Here is a 24359-nt window from a genome sequence, read left to right as displayed (position 1 = left end):
AGAAAATCCATCAGCAGGTTTTTACTATGTAATCTGAGAGCAGCATGATGTAGGGCAGAGAGTCTGGTTCCAGCGATGTGTCACTTACTGGGCTGCTTGCTGTACAGTCATGGCCAAAAGTTTTGAGAATGACACCAAAATTATATTTTCACATGATCTGCTGCCCTCTGGTTTTTATTAGTGTTTGTCTGATGTTTATATCACATACAGAAATATAATTGCAATCATATTATGAGTACCAATAGGTTATATTGACAGTTAGAATGAGTTAATGCAGCAAGTCAATATTTGCAGTGTTGACCCTTCTTCTTCAAGACCTCTGCAATTCTCCCTGGCATGCTCTCAATCAACTTCTGGACCAAATCCTGACTGATAGCCGTCCATTCTTGCATAATCAATGCTTGCATTTTGCCAGAATTTGTTGATTTTTGTTTGTTCACCCGTCTCTTGATGATTGACCACAAGTTCTCAATGGGATTAAGATCTGGGGAGTTTCCAGGCCATGGACCCAAAATCTCTATGTTTTGTTCCATGAGCCATTTAGTTATCGCCTTTGCTTTATGGCAAGGTGCTCCATCATGCTGGAAAAGGCATTGTTGGGCGCCAAACTGCTCTTGGACGGTTGGGAGAAGTTGCTCTTGGAGGACATTCTGGTACCATTCTTTATTCATGGCTGTGTGTTTAGGCCGATTCCCTTGGCTGAGAAGCAACCCCACACATGAATGGTTTCAGGATGCTTTACAGTTGGCATGAGACAAGACTGGTGGTATCGCTCACCTCTTCTTCTCCGAATAAGCTGTTTTCCAGATGTCCCAAACAATCAAAAAGGGGATTCAACAGAGAAAATGACTTTGCCCCAGTCCTCAGCAGTCCACTCCCTGTACCTTTTGCAGAATATCAGTCGGTCTCTGATGTTTTTTCTGGAGAGAAGTGGCTTCTTTGCTGCCCTCCTTGAAACCAGGCCTTGCTCAAAGAGTCTCCGCCTCACAGTGCGTGCAGAAGCACTCACACCAGCCTGCTGCCATTCCTGAGCAAGCTCGGCACTGCTGGTAGTCCGATCCCGCAGCTGAAACAGTTTTAAGATACGGTCCTGGCGCTTGCTGGTCTTTCTTGGGCGCCCTGGAGCCTTTTTGACAACAATGGAAGCTCTCTCCTTGAAGTTCTTGATGATGCGATAGATTGTTGACTGAGGTGCAATCTTTGTAGCTGCGATACTCTTCCCTGTTAGGCCATTTTTGTGCAGTGCAATGATGGCTGCACGTGTTTCTTTAGAGATAACCATGGTTAATTGAAGAGAAACAATGATACCAAGCACCAGCCTCCTTTTAAAGTGTCCAGTGATGTCATTCTTACTTAATCATGACTGATTGATCGCCAGCCCTGTCCTCATCAACACCCACACCTGTGTTAATGGATCAATCACTAAAACGATGTTAGCTGCTCCTTTTAAGGCAGGACTGCAATGATGTTGAAATGTGTTTTGGGGGTTAAAGTTCATTTTCTGGGCAAATATTGACTTTGCAAGTACAGTAATTGCTGTTAAGCTGATCACTCTGACATTCAGGAGTATATGCAAATTGCCATTAGAAAAAATGAAGCAGTAGACTTTGGAAAAATTAATATTTCTCTCATTCTCAAAATTTTTGTCCATGACTGTAGTTTCAATACAATCAGTATTGTATCAGCAGGAAATTATTACTACAGGACTACACATCATGTGCCAGGCAGTCCAGATGTGTAACCCCGCCCCAGCACAGTGTACATCAGAAAAAAAGTGATTCTATCAAAACTGCAGCAAGCAGCCCAGGGTGATACATCACTGGAATCACGGTCTCAGCCCCTACATGAGGCTGCTCTCAGATTACATAGCAAAAATTGCTGACAGATTCCCTTTAATGTGAATAAAGATTTTTGTGTTACAGGAAACATTTTTGGCATTTTTTTAAACATATGGTATGTATATATATATGTGTGTGTATATATATATATATATATATATATATATATATCTATAATATAACGCTGGGAGCGTCACTCTGTCCGAAGCCTTTATAGACTGCGCAGGCGCAAGCGCCGGCGCAGTCTGGGCCTCACAGAGTGACGCTCCCGGGAGATCGCGGTGTGCGTTCACACTGAACGCACACCGCGATCTCCAACAGAGAAGCAGGGACCGCCAGGAGGGTGAGTATTGCCTATATTCACCTGTCCTGCGTTCCACCGCTGAGCGCCGCCATCTTCCCGGTCTTCGGTCTGTGACCTTCAGTTCAGAGGGCGCAGTGACGCGCTTAATGGGCGCCGGCGCCGCCCTCTGACTGAACAGTCACAGTCAGGAGACCGGGAAGATGGCGGCGCTCAGCGATGGAACGGGACAGACAGGTGAGTATAGTAAGTGCTGGGGGGCCTGAGCTGGCGGCGATACCGGCACCTGACCCCCACAGCGTGCCGGTGTCCCCACCTGCTCAGGCCCCCCAGCACTCGGCGCCGAGCGGGTCAGAGGCAGTATGGGGACGGAGGATGGAGCAGCACATAAGGATGGGGACGCAGGATGCAGCAGCACATAAGGATGGGGACGCAGGATGGAGCAGCACATAAGGATGGGGACGCAGGATGGAGCAGCACATAAGGATGGGGACGCAGGATGCAGCAGCACATAAGGATGGGGACGCAGGATGCAGCAGCACATAAGGATGGGGACGCAGGATGGAGCAGCACATAAGGATGGGGACGCAGGATGGAGCAGCACATAAGGATGGGGACGCAGGATGGAGCAGCACATAAGGATTGGGGACGCAGGATGGAGCAGCACATAACGATGGGGACGCAGGATGGAGCAGCACATAAGGATGGGGACGCAGGATGGAGCAGCACATAAGGATGGGGACGCAGGATGGAGCAGCACATAAGGATTGGGGACGCAGGATGGAGCAGCACATAACGATGGGGACGCAGGATGGAGCAGCACATAAGGATGGGGACGCAGGATGGGAGCAGCACATGACAGAATGGAGGCGCAGGATGGAGCAGCACATGACAGGATGGGGACGCAGGATGGAGCAGCACATGACAGGATGGGGACGCAGGATGGGAGCAGCGTGTAATGACCAGAGGTCCGAATATGATCCAGTGAGTTACAAACCAAGACCAAGGCAGAAATCTCCAACGGTATTTACTCAAAGGCAAAATAATCAAGGTAATATGGAGAATATTAAGGCAGATGCACCCCAAAGATACACAAGCTCAGCAGCAGCTGAAATCACTGTGCCACTCCAAGGTCTCCTGAGAACTGTATACTACAACAGACTAGTAAGAAATTTACCTAACAGGCAACTAAAAACAGGAACAAGTGTAAACTGAATGTAGTGTTATTAAGGGAGCCCCTGGAATGGCACATTGAGTATAACTTACACAACTCTAATATAAGATACACCTCTAAAGTAACAACTTAACACTCTGAGCAGAGATACCCGGGTATCTATAACTATGGTACCGTATCCTGAGATAGATTTCCTCTCAGGCAGGAATCCGCACAGGCTGTAGCCAGTCCATATCTTCAGCGCCAATAAGTTACAGCAAGCTCCTCTTGTCTTGTCGGCCGATGCCGAGCCCAAACGCCGGGGACTTAGTTAGTGGTCTCACGATGTTGTCTCTGCTTCTGTAGCTCCTAGGAATGCTTCCATGACAATCCGTCCGTCTCTGTATCAGCCGTCTGTCCAGACTTGTTTCTCCACTCAATGCACAGGGAATCCACAGACTTCCAAATTCGTACTGGGTTCCTAGTAAAGTCTCAGTCTTTTCTTAGATAAAGGGTTAGCTCTTCTCCAGGAAACGTTAGCAACACAAGTCTCTCACAGAGTTAAACAAAAGGTTAGCTCTTCTCCAAGGGAACGTTAGCAACAAAAAGTCTCTCAAAAGCTTCTTTTCCTCCAAAAACACTTGCAGTAAATCCACACACAGTCTCTTTTTTTAAGATCTCACAGCAGCTTCTCCTTTGCTTCCCGCCTTTTCTCTCCCAGCTCTCACTTCCTAGTTTCACTTCACACACGAGACACTGGACCCCACCCCCCAGCACACATTGTCTCTGGGAGTTTTGCACTGTCTGTCTTCTGCTGCAACAGGCAAAAACCACAGGGTCCTAGTGCCCTCTCAGTGGGACTACAGTTCACCCTCTTACATGCCACCCCACTAGAGGTTGGCGTCCTCGACATACCTCCCCACTCAAATTCATCTTGAGCATATCGCTGAGGCGGTATTCCTGCCGTAGATCGTGTAGTTCTCCTGAGTCCTACATCAACAGGTGCGACCTTAGAGGGAGCTAGAGTCTCTTCCGTGGTCGTGTTAGTGGGCGTAAGTGGAGTTGTCTCCTCCTGCGGCTCGATGTCCTGTGATACAGCGTCAGGACCAAGCAGTTGACCTGATGCACTCTCCTCAACAACATCCTCCATATCCCCAACATTCTCATCACCCGAGGCCAGATCGGTCACAGGGGGCAAATAAGCAGGCGCAGGAGTAAGCACACCATCAAACTCAAGATCATTCAGAGCTTCCGCCCCTTGAAACATGGCCTCTGGCTCTAGGGGGGTAGGCGCCGAATCTTCAAACCAGCACCGCTGTAACATGTTACGATGCAAATTACGGGTTGGCCCCCCTGTCCCCACCGGTTCGACCTCGTACACTGGAATCTCAGGGTTCACCTGTTTTTTTTATCAGATACGGTATCGCCTCCCATCGGTCACTCAGCTTTCCTGACCGTCGTTTTGTCCTCACCAACACTCTGTCTCCCGGAGAGAACAGCTCTGTTTGTACAGGTCGCGTGTCCTTATGGACCACCTGGCGAAGGCGGTCGCCCACCACCTGATGCACCACCCTCAACCGCCGCCGATGCTCTCGTACCCACTCGGATGCAGTCCGAAGGGGGGCGGAGGAGGGATCTGGCATGTTCAAATCCTCAATGTCTCGGCCAGGTCTACCAAACATCAACATGTGTGGTGAGTAACCAGTAGTACTGTGCACCCTGTTATTGTAAGCCCACATCAATTCGGGGAGATACTCAGGCCAGCATGTCTGTTGCTGACTCTCTAAGGACCTCAACATTTGCAACAGGGTCCGATTAAAACGCTCACACGCCCCGTTACCCTGAGGTTGGTAAGGCGTTGTTCTCGACTGCTCGATACCATAGAGCTGGTGCAACTCTTTCATCAGCGTCCCCTGAAAGCAGGCCCCTTGATCTGAATGTATTCTCTGCGGACACCCGAACACTTGGAAGAAATGTCGGCACACTGCCTCAGCCGCCGACTTGGCCGTCTGATCTCTTGTCGGCACCGCTACAGCATACTTGGTAAAGTGATCTGTCATCACCAGGCAATAGGAGTACCCTGACGTAGAGTACCCTATCAACACGTAGTCAATCATGAGTAGTTCCAGTGGAGCTGAAGTCTTAATAGACTGTGTGGGAGCCCGCTGCTCAGAGCTTTTGTTGAGCCCACAAATTCGGCACTGCCAACACGCGTCGGCCACCATCCCTCCCAACTCAGGGCAGTAGAGGACTCGCTGCAACCACTGAAGTGTCTTTTCACTTCCAAAATGGGCCCCCTTCTCATGCACCTCACGAGCGACCACTGGCCCCATCCCCACAGGAATTATCAGTTGGTACCGATGCTGCAGCTCCGATGGCAGGTACACCTTACGATACAAAAGACCTTGTTCCACAAACAATTTATCCCATTGTCGAAGGAGTTTCATTCCTTCCATGGACAACTGAGCCTTGTCCTCTGCACTGGGCCAGGCCTTGTTTTGTACCCAACGGCGCACAAGTGCAACGTCCGGACACTCATCCTGGACTCTTGTCCAATCTGAGGGTGTTTTACCCAGGACACAGGGCATCCCGGTGGCCACCCCACTTGAGTGTACCACACTTTGGAAGATAGGTATTTGCCCCAAAGCTGGAGTTTCAGTATCCTCAAGTTGTTCGTCAACATCTTCCCCGGATGACCCAAGGGGCACTCTTGACAATGCATCTGCATTGCCGTTCTCTCGACCAGAACGAAATTTAATGCTGTAATTGAACTTGGCCAGTCTGGCGACCCACCGCTGCTCCAACGCCCCCAGTTTTGCATTCTCTAAGTGAGCTAGCGGGTTGTTATCTGTCATGACTAGCACCTCAGCTCCTGTTAGATACTCGGCGAAGCGTTCTCTCATTGCCCACACCAGGGCCAGCAATTCCAGCCGGAATGAGCTGTAGTTAGCCGGATTTCGCTCGGAGTCTCTTAAAGATCTGCTGCCATAAGAAATCACTCGTTCTCGGCCGTCCTGCACCTGTGCTAGTACTGCCCCCAACCCATGAAGACTACCATCGGTATACAACAAAAAAAGGGGTGTCAAACCGGGCGTAGGCCAGCAATGGGGCACTCGTTAGGGCGGTTTTCACTCCATCAAATGCCTTTTCCTGTAGGGGCCCCCATGGAATGGGGCGATTTCGAGGACCCAGCGCTGTCCCTCTCAAAAGTTCATTCAAGGGACTCACCACTTGTGAGAATTTAGGCACAAACCGCCGATAGTATCCTGCTAGGCCCAGGAAGGCCCGCACTTCTCGCAGGTCACAAGGAGGTGGCCACTCTTGTACCGCCTTAATCTTACTGTCTAAAGGTAGTACCCCATCCGGGGTCACCAGATGCCCCAAATATTCAATCTGGTTTCGTAACAGTTGACATTTTTTTGGCTTTATTTTCAGGCCGTAGCTCTTGAGCCGCCGGAGAACTTGACGCAGCTTCTCCAGATGATCTTCAAATAAGGTTCCGAACACAACAATGTCGTCTAGATATATCAGGACTGATTCAAAATTTAGATCGCCCAAGCAATGTTCCATCAGGCGTTGGAAGGTTCCCGGGGTGGTAGCGAGGCCAAAGGGCATCCGGTTGAACTCAAAGAGCCCCATTGGCAAGACAAACGCCGTCTTGGCCCGATCTTTTTCAGCCATTGGGACCTGCCAGTACCCGCTTGCCAAATCCAACGTTGAGAAATACTTGGCCCGACCCAGGGCCGAGAGGGATTCTTCAATACGGGGTAAAGGATATGCGTCCCGTACGGTGTGGGCATTCAATTTCCGATAGTCCACACAAAATCGGAGTGTCCCATCCTTCTTGCGGACCAAAACTACAGGGGCCGCCCAGGGACTCCGGCTCTCTCGGATCACTTGGTTGTCCAGCATACTGGCCACCATGCTCTTCACCTCTTGATAGAGCACCGGAGGAATTTGACGATATCTTTCTCTAATGGGTGGAGTATCCCCCGTTGGAATCTCATGCTCAATCGTCTGGGTACACCCGAAGTCCTCTCCATGTCGGGAAAAGGTCTCTTGATGTTCCCACAAAACTCTCTCCAACTGCTCCAACTGCACGGGGGTCAGCTTCTCCCGATCCACTCCCATCTGCTCCATGATCACATGAACATTCCATTCCTCCGTAGGAGGTTCAGTCCGGCCTACCTCGACCGCGAATGTCCAGGATGACTGTTGGTCTGGTCGCAATTCGAACCCTGCATTTTCCGGCACCTTCTCTGCCGGCACGAACAGTTCAGCCAGTATGGTCCCAGCGGGAATTGCAACAGCTTCATCTAAAACATTGATGCATCGGACCGGCACTCGTCCATTCTTCACAATCGCCAAAGACCGGGCCACATGTACCTTGGCAAATGAGGAACCCTCTCGGGCGGGCTCAAGTAGCACTTCAAGCCCATTCAATCTCTGTGCAGCTCCCACAGGCAGCATTAAGAGTTCCTCTTGTCTGGGTCCCAGCAGGATCGGGGCCCTCGAAGTCACTCGGACCCGGCCCACCCGGCCACCTGGGACCGCACTTTTCAGCAAGTCGCAACTCAGCACTAGACGGTGTAGAATTCTCTGTGTGGGTCGGTGTCTTGTCGCACGGGCCCAGTATCGGGGTCCTTCACTGGCATACATCTGGTGATTCAAATCTTGCAGCACGTTCATTCCGAGCGTCACTTCCATCCCTCTTCTAGCGGGGTGCTCCACCAGTACTGCCCCTTTCTGCCCCAGCTCTTGACCAAACATTTTTAGTTGCATCCACACGATCCCTTTGACTGACAATTGACCATTATTTGCGGCGGTCAGTCGTATCACTCGGCCATCCTCTGGAATCACTAGTCGACTGAAGTATCTCTCATATACTTCTAGAGGCATTATAGTACATTCGGATCCCGTGTCAACCAAGCACCTCATCTTCCGCCCTTCAAACTCTGCTTCTATCACTGGACTACATGTAAACAAATCTTGTTAATTCCGTTGAGGGCTTTGTGTGGGTGGGGCCGCTGCTGCTTGCCCTCTCATGGCAGCGGCCGGAAGTTTAAAGCCGGCGACGTGGTTTCTGGGGCTGTAAGCGCCCGGCAGTAACGCGAGATGTGTCCCTGGCGGCCACACTTCCAGCAGGTGATTGTTCCTCGTGGGCGAGGGCTTGACTCATTCTGATAGGACGACCTGGCCATTTGCGGGGTCACCGTTCCAGGGGGTGGGGCAGGAGGTTCCCGTGAGGGGGTAGAGGCGGGATCAACTGTCAGTTGAGACAATTTCAGCTTCAACTCCTTCACCTCAGCACGCAAAGCTTGTACCACGCTTACCAGCCCCTCTCCCCCCGACCCTGATGACCCACCTTCCTCCAGCTGGGCACTGTTCACTGACCCCTCGGGAACATAGGCTGATTTCTCTTCCCTTTCCACTGCAGCTCGGTAAATCTGCCAGAAAGATAACTCTGGTGCAACCCGGGCCATTTCCAACAGTTTGTCCCGGAGAAGTCTATTGGCTAAACCGCTGATGAATTGGTCCCGGAGCAAGCGGTCTACCTCCCGGAACGCCCCCATGGCCCCCGGGTCTAGTCGCTGCATCTCATTCAACATCTCTTGCAAAATATTAGAGTACTGCATCAGGGACTCACAATCTCTCTGGGGACGATTAAAGAATAGGGACCGAAGCTGGGCCACACGCGGTCGGCCCCCCAAACTCCCCTCTAACAGTTCCAAAATATTTTCTAATGTATCCCTCTCTGATTCTGGGCGCACCATCACCATACGCCTAATATCACCCTCCAGTGCATTTAATGCCAGCTCAGCGCGTAACGCGGGGGTCAAATTACACATGCGCAGAATACTCCGGATTCTCTCAGCCCAATCTTGCAACGCCATATTGCGCCCATCGTATTTCGGCATGTGCTGAAGTAAAGCCCCTACAGGCACATACCCTCCCGGGGTCGCCACGGCTGCCAGGGGAACCCCAACCCCCGAGGAGGATGCGGATACAGCGGGGTCATTTCCACCCTCGCCCTCGTCCATGACAAACACTGGATCCTGCCGACTACGCCAAAAATGTAATGACCAGAGGTCCGAATATGATCCAGTGAGTCACAAACCAAGACCAAGGCAGAAATCTCCAACGGTATTTACTCAAAGGCAAAATAATCAAGGTAATATGGAGAATATTAAGGCAGATGCACCCCAAAGATACACTAATTCAGCAGCAGCTGAAATCACTGTGCCACTCCAAGGTCTCCTGAGAACTGTGTACTACAACAGACTAGTAAGAAATTTACCTAACAGGCAACTAAAAACAGGAACAAGTGTAAACTGAATGTAGTGTTATTAAGGGAGCCCCTGGAATGGCACATTGAGTATAACTTACACAACTCTAATATAAGATACACCTCTAAAGTAACAACTTAACACTCTGAGCAGAGATACCCGGGTATCTATAACTATGGTACCGTATCCTGAGATAGATTTCCTCTCAGGCAGGAATCCGCACAGGCTGTAGCCAGTCCATATCTTCAGCGCCAATAAGTTACAGCAAGCTCCTCTTGTCTTGTCGGCCGATGCCGAGCCCAAACGCCGGGGACTTAGTTAGTGGTCTCACGATGTTGTCTCTGCTTCTGTAGCTCCTAGGAATGCTTCCACGACAATCCGTCCGTCTCTGTATCAGCCGTCTGTCCAGACTTGTTTCTCCACTCAACGCACAGGGAATCCACAGACTTCCAAATTCGTACTGGGTTCTTAGTAAAGTCTCAGTCTTTTCTTAGATAAAGGGTTAGCTCTTCTCCAGGAAACGTTAGCAACACAAGTCTCTCACAGAGTTAAACAAAAGGTTAGCTCTTCTCCAGGGGAACGTTAGCAACAAAAAGTCTCTCAAAAGCTTCTTTTCCTCCAAAAACACTTGCAGTAAATCCACACACAGTCTCTTTTTTAAGATCTCACAGCAGCTTCTCCTTTGCTTCCCGCCTTTTCTCTCCCAGCTCTCACTTCCTAGTTTCACTTCACACACGAGACACTGGACCCCACCCCCCAGCACACACTGTCTCTGGGAGTTTTGCACTGTCTGTCTTCTGCTGCAACAGGCAAAAACCACAGGGTCCTAGTGCCCTCTCAGTGGGACTACAGTTCACCCTCTTACAAGCGCATGACCGGATGGGGACGCAGGATGGGAGCAGCGCATCACAGGATGGGGACACAGGATGGAGCAGCGCATGACAGGATGGGGACGCAGGATGGGAGCAGCACATGACAGAATGGAGGCGCAGGATGGAGCAGCACATGACAGGATGGGGACGCAGGATGGGAGCAGCGCATGACCGATGGGGATGCAGGATGAAGCAGCGCATGACAGGATGGGGACGCAGGATGGGAGCAGCACATGACAGGATGGGGACGCAGGATGGAGCAGCACATGACAGGATGGGGACGCAGGATGGAGCAGCACATGACAGGATGGGGACGCAGGATGGAGCAGCGCATGACAGGATGGGGACGCAGGATGGAGCAGCGCATGACAGGATGGGGACGCAGGATGGAGCAGCGCATGACAGGATGGGGACGCAGGATGGAGCAGCACATGACAGGATGGGGACGCAGGATGGGAGCAGCGCATCACAGGATGGGGACGCAGGATGGGAGCAGCGCATGACAGGATGGGGACGCAGGATGGGAGCAGCGCATGACAGGATGGGGACGCAGGATGGAGCAGCACATAAGGATGGGGACGCAGGATGGAGCAGCACATAAGGATGGGGACGCAGGATGGAGCAGCACATAAGGATGGGGACGCAGGATGGAGCAGCACATAAGGATGGGGACGCAGGATGGAGCAGCACATGACAGGATGGGGACGCAGGATGGAGCAGCACATACCAGGCGCATGACCGATGGGGATGCAGGATGGAGCAGCGCATGACAGGATGGGGACGCAGGATGGGAGCAGCACATGACAGGATGGGGACGCAGGATGGAGCAGCACATGACAGGATGGGGACGCAGGATGGAGCAGCACATGACAGGATGGGGACGCAGGATGGAGCAGCGCATGACAGGATGGGGACGCAGGATGGAGCAGCGCATGACAGGATGGGGACGCAGGATGGAGCAGCGCATGACAGGATGGGGACGCAGGATGGAGCAGCACATGACAGGATGGGGGCGCAGGATGGGAGCAGCGCATCACAGGATGGGAGCAGCGCATCACAGGATGGGGACGCAGGATGGGAGCAGCGCATGACAGGATGGGGACGCAGGATGGGAGCAGCGCATGACAGGATGGGGACGCAGGATGGAGCAGCACATAAGGATGGGGACGCAGGATGGAGCAGCACATAAGGATGGGGACGCAGGATGGAGCAGCACATAAGGATGGGGACGCAGGATGGAGCAGCACATGACAGGATGGGGACGCAGGATGGAGCAGCATATACCAATATAAATGTTCGCCACCCGGGCGTAGAACGGGTTCAATAGCTAGTATATACAGTGGGGCAAAAAAGTATTTAGTCAGTCAGCAATAGTGCAAGTTCCACCACTTAAAAAGATGAGAGGCATCTGTAATTTACATCATAGGTAGACCTCAACTATGGGAGACAAACTGAGAAAAAAAAATCCAGAAAATCACGTTGTCTGTTTTTTTAACATTTTATTTGCATATTATGGTGGAAAATAAGTATTTGGCCAGAAACCAAATTTCATCTCAATACTTTGTAATATATCCTTTGTTGGCAATGACAGAGGTCAAACGTTTTCTGTAAGTCTTCACAAGGTTGCCACACACTGTTGTTGGTATGTTGGCCCATTCCTCCATGCAGATCTCCTCTAGAGCAGTGATGTTTTTGGCTTTTCGCTTGGCAACACGGACTTTCAACTCCCTCCATAGGTTTTCTATAGGGTTGAGATCTGGAGACTGGCTAGGCCACTCCAGGACCTTGAAATGCTTCTTACGAAGCCACTCCTTCATTGCCCTGGCGGTGTGCTTTGGATCATTGTCATGTTGAAAGACCCAGCCACGTTTCATCTTCAATGCCCTTGCTGATGGAAGGAGGTTTGCACTCAAAATCTCACGATACATGGCCCCATTCATTCTTTCATGTACCCGGATCAGTCGTCCTGGCCCCTTTGCAGAGAAACAGCCCCAAAGCATGATGTTTCCACCACCATGCTTTACAGTAGGTATGGTGTTTTATGGATGCAACTCAGTATTCTTTTTCCTCCAAACACGACAAGTTGTGTTTCTACCAAACAGTTCCAGTTTGGTTTCATCAGACCATAGGACATTCTCCCAAAACTCCTCTGGATCATCCAAATGCTCTCTAGCAAACTTCAGACGGGCCCGGACATGTACTTGCTTAAGCAGTGGGACACGTCTGGCACTGCAGGATCTGAGTCCATGGTGGCGTAGTGTGTTACTTATGGTAGGCCTTGTTACATTGGTCCCAGCTCTCTGCAGTTCATTCACTAGGTCCCCCCGCGTGGTTCTGGGATTTTTGCTCACCATTCCTGTGATCATTCTGACCCCACGGGGTGGGATTTTGCGTGGAGCCCCAGATCGAGGGAGATTATCAGTGGTCTTGTATGTCTTCCATTTTCTAATTATTGCTCCCACTGTTGATTTCTTCACTCCAAGCTGGTTGGCTATTGCAGATTCAGTCTTCCCAGCCTGGTGCAGGGCTACAATTTTGTTTCTGGTGTCCTTTGACAGCTCTTTGGTCTTCACCATAGTGGAGTTTGGAGTCAGACTGTTTGAGGGTGTGCACAGGTGTCTTTTTATACTGATAACAAGTTTAAACAGGTGCCATTACTACAGGTAATGAGTGGAGGAAAGAGGAGACTCTTAAAGAAGAAGTTACAGGTCTGTGAGAGCCAGAAATCTTGATTGTTTGTTTCTGACCAAATACTTATTTTCCACCATAATATGCAAATAAATAGTTAAAAAAACAGACAATGTGATTTTCTGGATTTTTTTTTCTCAGTTTGTCTCCCATAGTTGAGGTCTACCTATGATGTAAATTACAGACGCCTCTCATCTTTTTAAGTGGTGGAACTTGCACTATTGCTGACTGACTAAATACTTTTTTGCCCCACTGTATATATATATATATATATATATATATATATATATATATATATATATATATATATAATATCATGAACTGTATTTAAAAAAAATAAATGTAGCAATCTTGCCATTTTCACACTGAAACTACCATTTAAGTGTGGTGATCCATAGGGTTGAGCAAAAAAATATTTGCAGAACCCCGATCCAGTAGCCACTTCAGTAGTTCAGGGCGCTGGACCAGAGTACTGGAGAGCTATCATACCTGCTAGCAACAATGTGAAAGCAAACAGCAGATGATCCTTAAAGAGAATCTTTTACCAGGTGTTTGCTATGTAATCTGAGAGCAGTTTAGTGTAGGGGCTGAGACCCTGATTCCAGCTATGTGTCACTTACTAGGCTGCTTGCTGCAGTTTTGTCTATCAGCAGGAAATTTCCACTAGAGGATTAGTAGACCTGTCGCCATGTAGTCCTCCATAATCATGAACTGTGTGTATCAATTAGATAATTGATAACTTTCTGATCCCTGCGTGTCTGACTGCTGGGACCCCCACTGATTCCAAAAAGAGACCCATGCTAATAAAACAGATGTCGATCATGTGCATTTCCTCTCCATTCATTCTCAGTGGGACCGCTGGAGATAGCTGACTGCTGCACTTGGTGGGTCTTCGGCACTCCCATAATGGAGCGGCAGTGAGCACAATTATCGCTACAGACCCCACTGGTTGAATCCCCAGTGATTTGGAAGTTACACTCTATACCATGGATAGGGGATAACTTTCAAACTTGAGAATACCCCTTTAAAGATCGTCGGACTGTGTGCACCCAGTAGTGATCCACTGACCATAGGGGGGTCAGTGCACCCTGAAAGTGGCTGCTGCTCAGTTATATTGCCTTGAATGGTATGACGCGGTAGTGAGTTATAATACAAGGCATAGCAACTGCAAAATGTACACAGCGATACCTGCAAAACAATGCAGAGGATTACTCATTTAGTCAGCTGGTTATGCCATTAGAATAGGTTGTATCCTCGGTTCTGAAGCCCCTATAAGCCGCCCTCTGTGTAATATTTCATTCCTTTCCTACAGAATTTCCTATTTTGGATTCATATTTTAAAAATACGAGTGTCAGATGGCACGAGGCTAGTCATTTCCTTAGTTTGTTATCTTCAGCTGCGTAAAACAAGGGATTTCCTATAGCATCTGGTGTGAAGAATTTAATTTATCTGTTGTAAAATATGACAATTGCAATATCTAGGGAGCCTTCGAAAGTGCATAATCACTCCTCAATATTTCCTTAAAGGGACCTTTCAATTGATTTTTTTCATTCAAACTGAGCATCTTCTTCAATTGTCGCAGTTCCACTGATTCTGGAACAGTTTTTATTTTTCGTTTGCACCCCTCCATTCCAAACTTATCCCCCCTGGAAAGGTGCAAGTTTATCCTTCAATCAACTGAGCATGTGCCATAACACTTCTCTGTGGGTGTGGCCATGTTTTGATTGGCTAGCAGCAGAGGAGAAAAAGCAAACGCCCACAGAGCAGTTCTGTGGAACATGCCCTAGTGGTTAAAGAGAAAATGTAACTTATTAAATTATTACCGGGGGGGATTAACTTTGGAATTGAGGGACGCACAGGAAAAAGAAAAGTTGTTCCAGAATCAGTGGAGCGACGTCAATCGCAGGTGGTTCTTAGTTTAAAATTAAAAATCCAGTGAAAATTACTCTTTAAATTGTTTGTATTATAGAGACTATTTTTTCCATCATTCACTATTAACATAGCTATCCTGGATCCAGTAAGATATTCCCAAACTTGGGGACCTGTTCTGGGATGATGGGGATGTGTCTCGACTTCAACTGTTTCTGTGTCATCAGGTGGATTTGCTTTTAACAGCAAAGGGTCTCTTTTGACATTACAGATTGAGGACTTGAATCAGAAGATTTTTGACCTGCGTGGAAAGTTCAAACGCCCGACGCTGAGAAGGGTACGTCTGTCAGCCGATGCCATGATGCGGGCGCTCCTGGGCACCAAGCACAAAGCTGCCATGGACCTAAGAGCCAATCTCAAGCAAGTGAAACAAGCCAAAAAAGATGATGTAGATAAAGTAAGTCGGATTTTTCCAAAATGTACCTTTAATAATCAGAGACTGTGCTGGTCAGCAGTTCATAAACAGAGTCCCATGGGCCCCGATGCAAAATTTGGACCTGGGCCCTCACCTCCATGTTGCTCAGATGAATAGGCCCTTGTAACATTCTAGATATTTTAAAGAAATGTGTTTACCCTCCATATACTGATGTCCCCATTCAGGCACTTTCCTGTAATAATGTCCCTTGTCCTTGCCCCTTGTTGTTATAATATCCCCTCGCCCTGGCCCCTTTAATAATGTCCCCTGTTCTGGCCCCATCCTGTAATAATGTCCCTCATCTTAGGCCCCTTGCTGGTGTAATGTCCCCCATACTGTGCCCCTTCCTTTTATAATATCCCCTGCCCTGGGCCTATTCCTGGTATGATGTCCCTATTTCTTGTATAATATCCCCCAATTATGGGTCCTTTCCTGGTATAATGTTCCCTTTCCAGTAATAATGTCCTCTGTTGTGAATTCTGCTTTTGGGTTCCCTCCAGTGGTTGTAAGTGGTAATGCAGTTGTCCCTGAGTTGCAGTCCTGGTCAGGTGTTTCTGCTGATTGCAGTTCTGACTGTGGTATTTAGGTGTGCAGGATTCATTAGTCCTTGTCAGTTGTCCATGGTTCTGGGAGGTTTTGGACATTTGTCTGGTTGTCTGGTTCCTCCTGCCTTGCTGCCAATTCAGCAAAGATAAGTGTCTGGTTTTTGTTTCTGTGGCACACATGCAGTGTGCTTATATTCTCTGCTATTCATTTGTTTTCTCTTGTCCAGCTTAGACTGTGTCAGTATTTTCTCAGTCTTGTTGGATTCTCTGGAGTTGCAGATATACGCTCCACATCTTTAGTTAGATGGTGGAATTTTTTGTATTTTCTGCTGTGGATATTTTTGGAAGGATTTTAATACTGACCGCTTAGTATTCTGTCCTATCCTTTCCTATTTTAGCTAGAGTGGCCTCTTTTGCTAAATCCTGTTTCCTGCCTGCGTGTGTCTTTTCCTCTACTACTCACAGTCAATATTTGTGGGGGTCTGCCTATCCTTTGGGGTCCTGCTCTGAGGCAAGGTAGTATTCCTATTTCCATCTATAGGGGTATTTAGTCCTCCGGCTGTGTCGAGGTGTCTAGGATTTGTTAGGCACACCCCATGGCTACTTCTAGTTGCGGTGTTAAGTTCAGGATTTGCGGTCAGTACAGTTTACACCAACTCCAGAGAAAGTTCCATGCGGCTCCAAGGTCACCGGATCATAACAGTACAACTGGCCGATAATGAGTTAAATGCATCTCAGAAGAAGGGAAGAAAGGTGTTGAGCCATTTTTTTTTCTGTATTCTGTTTTGTCTTCTCTTCCCTCTTTTTCTCTGGGTGGCTGAGGAGTCTTGTGCTAGCATGGATATTCAGGAATTAGCTTCTTGTGTAGACCAGCTTGCTGCTAGGGTACAGGGTATTTCTGATTATATTGTTCAGACTCCTGTTTTAGAGCCGAAGATTCCTACTTCTGATTTGTTTTTTGGTGACAGGCCCAAATTTTTGAGTTTTAAAAACAATTGTAAACTGTTTTTTGCTCTGAGACCTCGATCCTCCAGTGATTCCATTCAGCAGGTTAAAATCATCATCTCCCTGCTGCGTGGCGATCCACAGGATTGGGCATTTTCCCTGGAATCTGGAAATCCGGCTTTGCTTAATGTAGACTCCTTTTTTCAGGCTTTAGGTTTATTATATGATGAACCTAATTCTGTGGATCAAGCTGAGAAGACCTTGTTGGCCCTGTCTCAGGGTCAAGAGGCGGCAGAATTGTATTGTCAGAAATTCAGAAAATGGTCTGTGTTGACTAAATGGAATGATGATGCTTTGGCGGCAATTTTCAGAAAGGGTCTTTCTGAATCCGTTAAAGATGTTATGGTGGGGATTCCCACGCCTTTCGGTCTGAGTGATTCTATGTATCTGGCCATTCAGATTGATCGGCGCTTTCGGGAGCGCAGAACTGTGCGCGCTGTGGCGTTGTCCTCAGAGCAAATTCCTGAGCCAATGCAGTGTGATAGGATTCTGTCTAGAACGGAACGACAAGGTTTCAGACGTCAGAATAGGTTGTGTTATTATTGTGGCGACGCTTCTCATGTCATTTCTGTCTGCCCTAAGCGGACAAAGAGGATCGCCAGATCATTTACCATCAGTACTGTACAACCTAAATTTCTGTTATCTGTGTCCTTGATCTGCTCATTGTCATCATTTTCTGTCATGGCGTTTGTGGATTCAGGCGCCGCCTTGAACTTAATGGACTTTGAGTTTGCCAGGCGTTGTGGTTTTCCCTTGCAGCCTTTGCAGAATCCTATTCCTTTAAGGGGCATTGATGCTACACCCTTGGCTAAAAATAAGCCCCAGTTTTGGACACAGGTGACCATGCGCATGGCGCCAGCCCATCAGGAAGATTGTCGATTTCTGGTGTTGCATAATTTGCATGATGCTATCGTGCTAGTGGGTTGCTTTTGCCATTGCCAGTCCCTGAGAGGACCTGGACGCATATTTCTATGGATTTTATTTCTGATCTTCCGGTTTCCCAGAAGATGTCTGTTATCTGGGTGGTTTGTGACCGGGTCTCTAAGATGGTTCATTTGGTGCCTTTGCCTAAATTGCCTTCCTCTTCAGATTTGGTTCCGTTGTTTTTTCAGCATGTGGTTCGTCTGCATGGTATTCCGGAGAATATTGTGTCCGACAGAGGTTCCCAGTTTGTTTCTAGGTTTTGGCGGGCCTTTTGTGCTAGGCTGGGCATTGATTTGTCTTTTTCTTCTGCATTTCATCCTCAGACAAATGGCCAGACCGAGCGAACTAATCAGACCTTGGAGACCTATTTGAGATGCTTTGTGTCTGCTGATCAGGATGATTGGGTGGCTTTCTTGCCATTGGCCGAGTTTTCCCTTAATAATCGGGCTAGTTCAGCTACTTTGGTTTCGCCTTTCTTTTGTAATTTTGGTATTCATCCTCGTTTTTCTTCTGGGCAGGTTGAGCCTTCTGACTGTCCTGGTGTGGATTCTGTGGTGGACAGGTTGCAGCAGATTTGGGCTCATGTGGTGGACAATTTGGTGTTGTCTCAGGAGGAGACTCAACTTTTTGCTAACCGTCGTCGGTGTGTTGGTTCCCGGCTTCGGGTTGGGGATCTGGTCTGGTTGTCTTCCCGTCATGTTCCTATGAAGGTTTCTTCCCCTAAGTTTAAGCCTTGGTTTATTGGTCCTTATAGGATTTCTGAGATTATTAATCCAGTGTCTTTTCGATTGGCGCTTCCGGCTTCTTTTGCTATCCATAATGTCTTCCATAGATCTTTATTGCGGAAATATGTGGTGCCCGTTGTTCCCTCTGTTGATCCTCCGGCCCCTGTGTTGGTTGATGGGGAGTTGGAGTATGTGGTTGAGAAGATTTTGGATTCTCGTTTTTCGAGGCGGAGGCTTCAGTACCTTGTCAAATGGAAGGGTTATGGCCAGGAGGATAATTCTTGGCTTTTTGCCTCTGATGTCCATGCTGCTGATTTGGTCCGTGCCTTTCATCTGGCTCGTCCTGATCGTCCTGGGGGCCCTGGTGAGGGTTCGGTGACCCCTCCTCAAGGGGGGGGTACTGTTGTGAATTCTGCTTTTGGGTTCCCTCCAGTGGTTGTATGTGGTAATGCAGTTGTCCCTGAGTTGCAGTCCTGGTCAGGTGTTTCTGCTGATTGCAGTTCTGACTGGGGTATTTAGGTGTGCAGGATTCATTAGTCCTTGCCAGTTGTCCATGGTTCTGGGAGGTTTTGGATCTTTGTCTGGTTCCTCCTGCCTTGCTGCCAATTCAGCAAAGATAAGTGTCTGGTTTTTGTTTCTGTGGCACACATGCTGTGTGCTTAATAATTCTGTGCTATTCATTTGTTTTCTCTTGTCCAGCTTAGACTGTGTCAGTGTTTTCTCAGTCTTGTTGGATTCTCTGGAGTTGCAGATATACGCTCCACATCTTTAGTTAGATGATGGAATTTTTTGTATTTTCTGCTGTGGATATTTTTGGAAGGATTTTAATACTGACCGCTTAGTATTCTGTCCTATCCTTTCCTATTTTAGCTAGAGTGGCTTCTTTTGCTAAATCCTGTTTCCTGCCTGCGTGTGTCTTTTCCTCTACTACTCACAGTCAATATTTGTGGGGGGCTGCCTATCCTTTGGGGTTCTGCTCTGAGGCAAGGTAGTATTCCTATTTCCATCTATAGGGGTATTTAGTCCTCCGGCTGTGTCGAGGTGTCTAGGATTTGTTAGGCACACCCCACGGCTACTTCTAGTTGCGGTGTTAAGTTCAGGATTTGCGGTCAGTACAGTTTACACCAACTCCAGAGAAAGTTCCATGCGGCTCCAAGGTCACCGGATCATAACAGTCCTCCATTCTAGACCAATTTCTGGTATAAACTCTCCTGTCCTGGTCCCCTTACTATAATACTGTTCCCCATCCTGTCCCCTTTCTTTAGCAATGTCCCCATCCTGTAATAATGTCCCTCATCCTAGGCCTCTTGCTGGTATAACATCCCCCATACTGTGCCCCTTCCTGTTATAATTTCCCCTGTCCTGGGCCTGTTCCTGGCATAATGTCCCCATTTTTTGTATAATGTCTCCCAATCATGTGTCCCTTCCTGGTATAATGCTCCCTACCCAGTAATAATGTCCTAGGCCCTTTCCTGATATAAACTTCCCTGTGCTGGGCCCCTTACTATAATAATGTCCTCCATCCTGGCCCCTTTCTTTAACAATGTCCCCCCCCCCTGTTCTGGCCCCATCCTGTAATAATGTCCCTCATCCTAGGCGCCTTCCTGGTATAAAGTCCCCTGTCCTGGGCCCCTTACTATAATAATGTCCCCCATCCTGGCCCCTTCCTGTAACAATGTCCTCCATCCTGGTATAATGTCTTCTATCATGGACTCCTTCATGGTATAATGTCCCCCATCCTTTAACAATGTGCCCCTTCCTTGGCCCCTTCCTGGCATAATGACCCTCATCCTCGGATGCACATCCAGCTGAAAAAAGGTGCTGGTGTTGAATTGTACAGCAAAAACACACTGCTGATCATAAAGCAAGTTTCCCGCCCCCCCTCAAAAAAAAATTTAAATTTTACTTCTTTGATGCAGAATTATTGTGGAAACTACATACAAATTGACATTAAAGTCAAAAGGCCGCAAACTAAAATAAAAAAATGGGTAGAAAAACGCATCCAAAACCGCATCAAAACTCCATGCAAATATAGCCACAGAGTTAATTTTGGAGATTGACAGGTGGATATAACTGAGCAATGAATGCGCCGTAATCACAGTGTCTGGCATGTTATCTAGGAAATACGTGAAGTTGGAGACTGGAGAAAGAACGTCGATGCTCTCAGTGGAATGGAGGGAAGGAAAAAGAAGTTTGAATCCTCCGGGGCCGTGCAGGGATAACAAGGTATCATTGATGTCATGTATTTCTCCTTCGCCTCATTGGGGGACACAGTACTGTGGGTGTATGCTACTGCCGCCAGGAGGCTGACACTAAGGAAACATAAAAAAAAGTTTAGCTCCTCCTCTGACGTATACACCCTGACACTGGCCGGAGGCGAACCCAGTTCATGCTTAGTGTCTGATGGAGGCACAGGTCTGGTTTCCAGACCTCCCACATTTTTCCTCTTCACCTTGGAAGCAAGACAGGGGCGACGGACCCTTTTGAAGGGGTCCGATCTCCCCAAACCATCAACGGGCAAGCACGTGGAGTGTCGTCTCCACGTATCCTTTCCCGCAACGTGGGACCACTTGCCGGACTTAGCCCTGACCACCCTAAGGTAACGAAACCCTAGGCTGTACAGGTGCATATATGCAGTCCCTGCACCCCCCAGTGCATCACCAATGCTTGGACAGCGGTGATGAAAGGAGGAGGACGGTCCCTCTCCTCATCCCCTGAAGGGAAGATGGAGTTAAGGTGCCTGCACCGTCCTTTATACAGCCCCCCTCTAACCTTAAGATCCTCGCGTGGGGGGGGCGGGGGAACGGAGGGCTCCTGTGGCAGCGCGCATCATAGCCCTGTCTGGAATAGGTCACGTCCTTGTCGCAATCTATGGCATCCCTAACAAAAGTGATTGAGTCCCTTCAGACCCTGGCGGGGGCAGGGACAGCGGTTCATCTGCTTTAGAGAGGTCCTCCGACTCGCAGGAACCTTCGGCCTGCAGGGAGCACGCTCGCACTAGGTAGACGCGGGGGAAACGAACCCACACAGCGTCTCCCGATCTATCAGGTGCATCTGCATCCTGGAGTTCCACCTCTTGTTCACCCTCTCCTGTGGAGAGTAGTGAACACGATACGGACTACGATTCTGAAGGGTCCCTCAATTTAGAGGCACCTGATTACCAGGAGTCAGTAGACAGTCTAATTGAGGCCGTCAACCAAACCCTGGGAGTAGAGGATGAATCCGCCTTGGACTCAGGTCATAAGGTATCGTTTAAGGCTGGTTTCACATTTTCGTTTTTTTTTTTTGCGTTTTAGCGCTAAAAAACGCAAAAAAACGCATGCGTCATGATTAAGGGAGCCTAGTCTCTAGAAACGCGTTGAGATTCCTACCTATATGGTTCGTGCTGAAGTCTGTATCCTCCATGTTTAAAGTTTGTGAATAAAGAAAACTCTTTTTTACGGATTCGGTGAAGCTGGACATTCCTTCTTTTTTTTATTTTACACGCCTGGACACAGCGGGTCCGTGCTCCCGAAGATTGGCTTATGCATCACGGGTGAGCTAGCTTATTTTTCCTCTTAGGGTTAGGATCCCTTAGGGTTTGGGTTAGGGTTAGGATCCCTTCGGGTTAGGGTTAGGATCCCTTAGGGTTAGGGTTTGGGTTAGGATCCCTTAGGGTTAGGGTTAGGGTTTGGGTTAGGGTTAGGGTTAGGATCCCTTAGGGTTAGGGTTAGGATCCCTTGGGTTTTATTATAAAACCCAACAAATTTATAGTTTTTTTTATTATTGATGTATAGAACAGATAAAAGGAGGTGCAATCTAGTAGTTTTATCCCTGTTTTGTGTATGGTGGTAATTGTTCTTTTTTACTCATTTATTTTACATGTCATCCTTTTTATCTTTGCTTGTTATTTCTCTTAGGTCAGAAGTTACTTCGGAAATTGTCCGGCCGCCCGAGATCTCCTGTTCCTTTTTATTTTGTGTTTGTGATGAGAGAATAATCAAGTTACATCCACATGTTGTCTATGCTCTGTATTAATCACTGCAAATAAAACGCCCAAAGTGTGTATATGTCGAAAATATGGTATATAAGTCTGCACTTATTAAATACTAAAAGGAGGGGGGAGTTCATCTACTACAAAAATCCATCTAGTGGTGACATGAAATGATGACTTCATGTACAAATACCCTTCATTTTTGGTCACTTGCATTAAAAATCACTAAGGTCTGGAAAATTTTCACCTGTAGAAAGGCTGCTGCACCCACAACCAAAAACAAGGTAAAGCTACTTTTGTGCATATACCAGTCTAATATGTCCATGACCATATCCTGCACTGTAACTTGCCATCCACTCTTTTTAAGTGGGTGCTTCCTCTTCATCAGCATGCTGCCAGTATTATAGGTGCTAGTACTTTATTTTCCTGACTTTCCCACATGCATTGCCCCTGCTATTGCTTTATCAATTGTTGGCCCTGGACTGAAAGTTGGCCTCTATTATGTTGGTATGCAAATTGGCATACAGGAGCTCAGGAGCAGAGACAAAGACCTGCTTACCTCTTCCTATAATGCTTTTTGGGTCTCTGCTGCTGGAGATGGATTACACTTAACAACAGGCAGTGGACAGAAAGTTAGACAAAAATAGGCATATTGGTGTCGGCACTTTCAAGTCATTTTTAAGGAAGTTTTTTTAGTCTCTAATCTGCTACCATATATAAAATTATGGACATAATTTGACTACATGGTCATTTATTAAAAGTGTTTCATGTCATGCAAGATTTCTCCATCAATGACTAACACTCTGGCAAACAATAAATAAATTACCAAATTGGCTTGACTGTAAGGTTATGTTAGCATGCAGTTTTACAGACGGGAACTCAGGAGCAGAGAGACAAAGCTCTGCTTACTTCTTCCTGTAAGGGATCTCTGTTGCTGGAGATGGATTACCCTTAACAACAGACAGTGGACAGTATGTTAGACAAAAGAGACATCTTGTGGCAGGCACTTTACAGTAATTTTTCACGGGGTAAGGCAATATATTTTTTGTTTGTAATCCCTTACTATACTGCATATTTAATTTGGCACTCAATTTGACAACATGGTCACCCATCTGTTCCAATCATTCCGTAACATACCAAATTACTCCTGCAATGACTAACGCTCTGGTGCATTTTCCATGCAGATTTCATTTGTGCTTTTGTCTACAGTTGATGTTAATTCAGTGAGTTAAAACAAAAAGTTTCTGAAAGGCAAGCTTTTACACACTACAAATTTTTAGTAAAAAATTAATAAAAATTTTATAAGCGCTTTTGGAGTTTGTCATTGCTTTCAATGGGGGTAAAAATACTACAAAAGCATCGGAAAAATGCTTAAATAATTGAAAAAAAGCAGCAGGGCGCCAAATATGGGCTGCAAAAAAGCAATGTGTGCATGAAATTTTAGAAATCTTATTGATTTTGTTGGTACACCAAATACGCTGCATAAACTATGCAACAAATATGCTCCAATTATGCCAAGTGTTGACCAGATGGGATAACACATTAAATGGAGCCGCCATAGTAACTTTGTATTGCAAAGTACTGTACATACGAGTTCTGTAAATCTCAAACACCAGTTATCATCTGATCCAAATAACAAATTCATAAGGCTTTAGAGATTGTAAGCCCCATTGAATATAGTTTTACTGTATAAGGGAGGACACT

At 47.6% G+C, this 24359-nt stretch overlaps 1 protein-coding gene across 1 annotated transcript in view; it reads left to right on the top strand.

The window, feature by feature from the left end:
* TNNI3 (troponin I3, cardiac type) overlaps window positions 1-23963 on the top strand; it is a 46926-nt gene extending 22963 nt beyond the window's left edge. The window contains exons 6-8 of the mRNA XM_069742963.1: window positions 15280-15465; window positions 20803-20908; window positions 22582-23963. Of these exons, the coding sequence (XP_069599064.1) occupies window positions 15280-15465; window positions 20803-20904 (288 nt within the window). The 3' untranslated portion in view covers window positions 20905-20908; window positions 22582-23963. The remainder of the gene's footprint in view (window positions 1-15279; window positions 15466-20802; window positions 20909-22581) is intronic.
* The last annotated feature ends 396 nt before the right edge of the window (window positions 23964-24359 follow it).

This window comes from Ranitomeya imitator, chromosome 10 (genome assembly GCF_032444005.1).
Source record: "Ranitomeya imitator isolate aRanImi1 chromosome 10, aRanImi1.pri, whole genome shotgun sequence".
NCBI lineage: Eukaryota > Metazoa > Chordata > Amphibia > Anura > Dendrobatidae > Ranitomeya > Ranitomeya imitator.
This window is presented reverse-complemented; position numbering and strand designations above follow the sequence as displayed.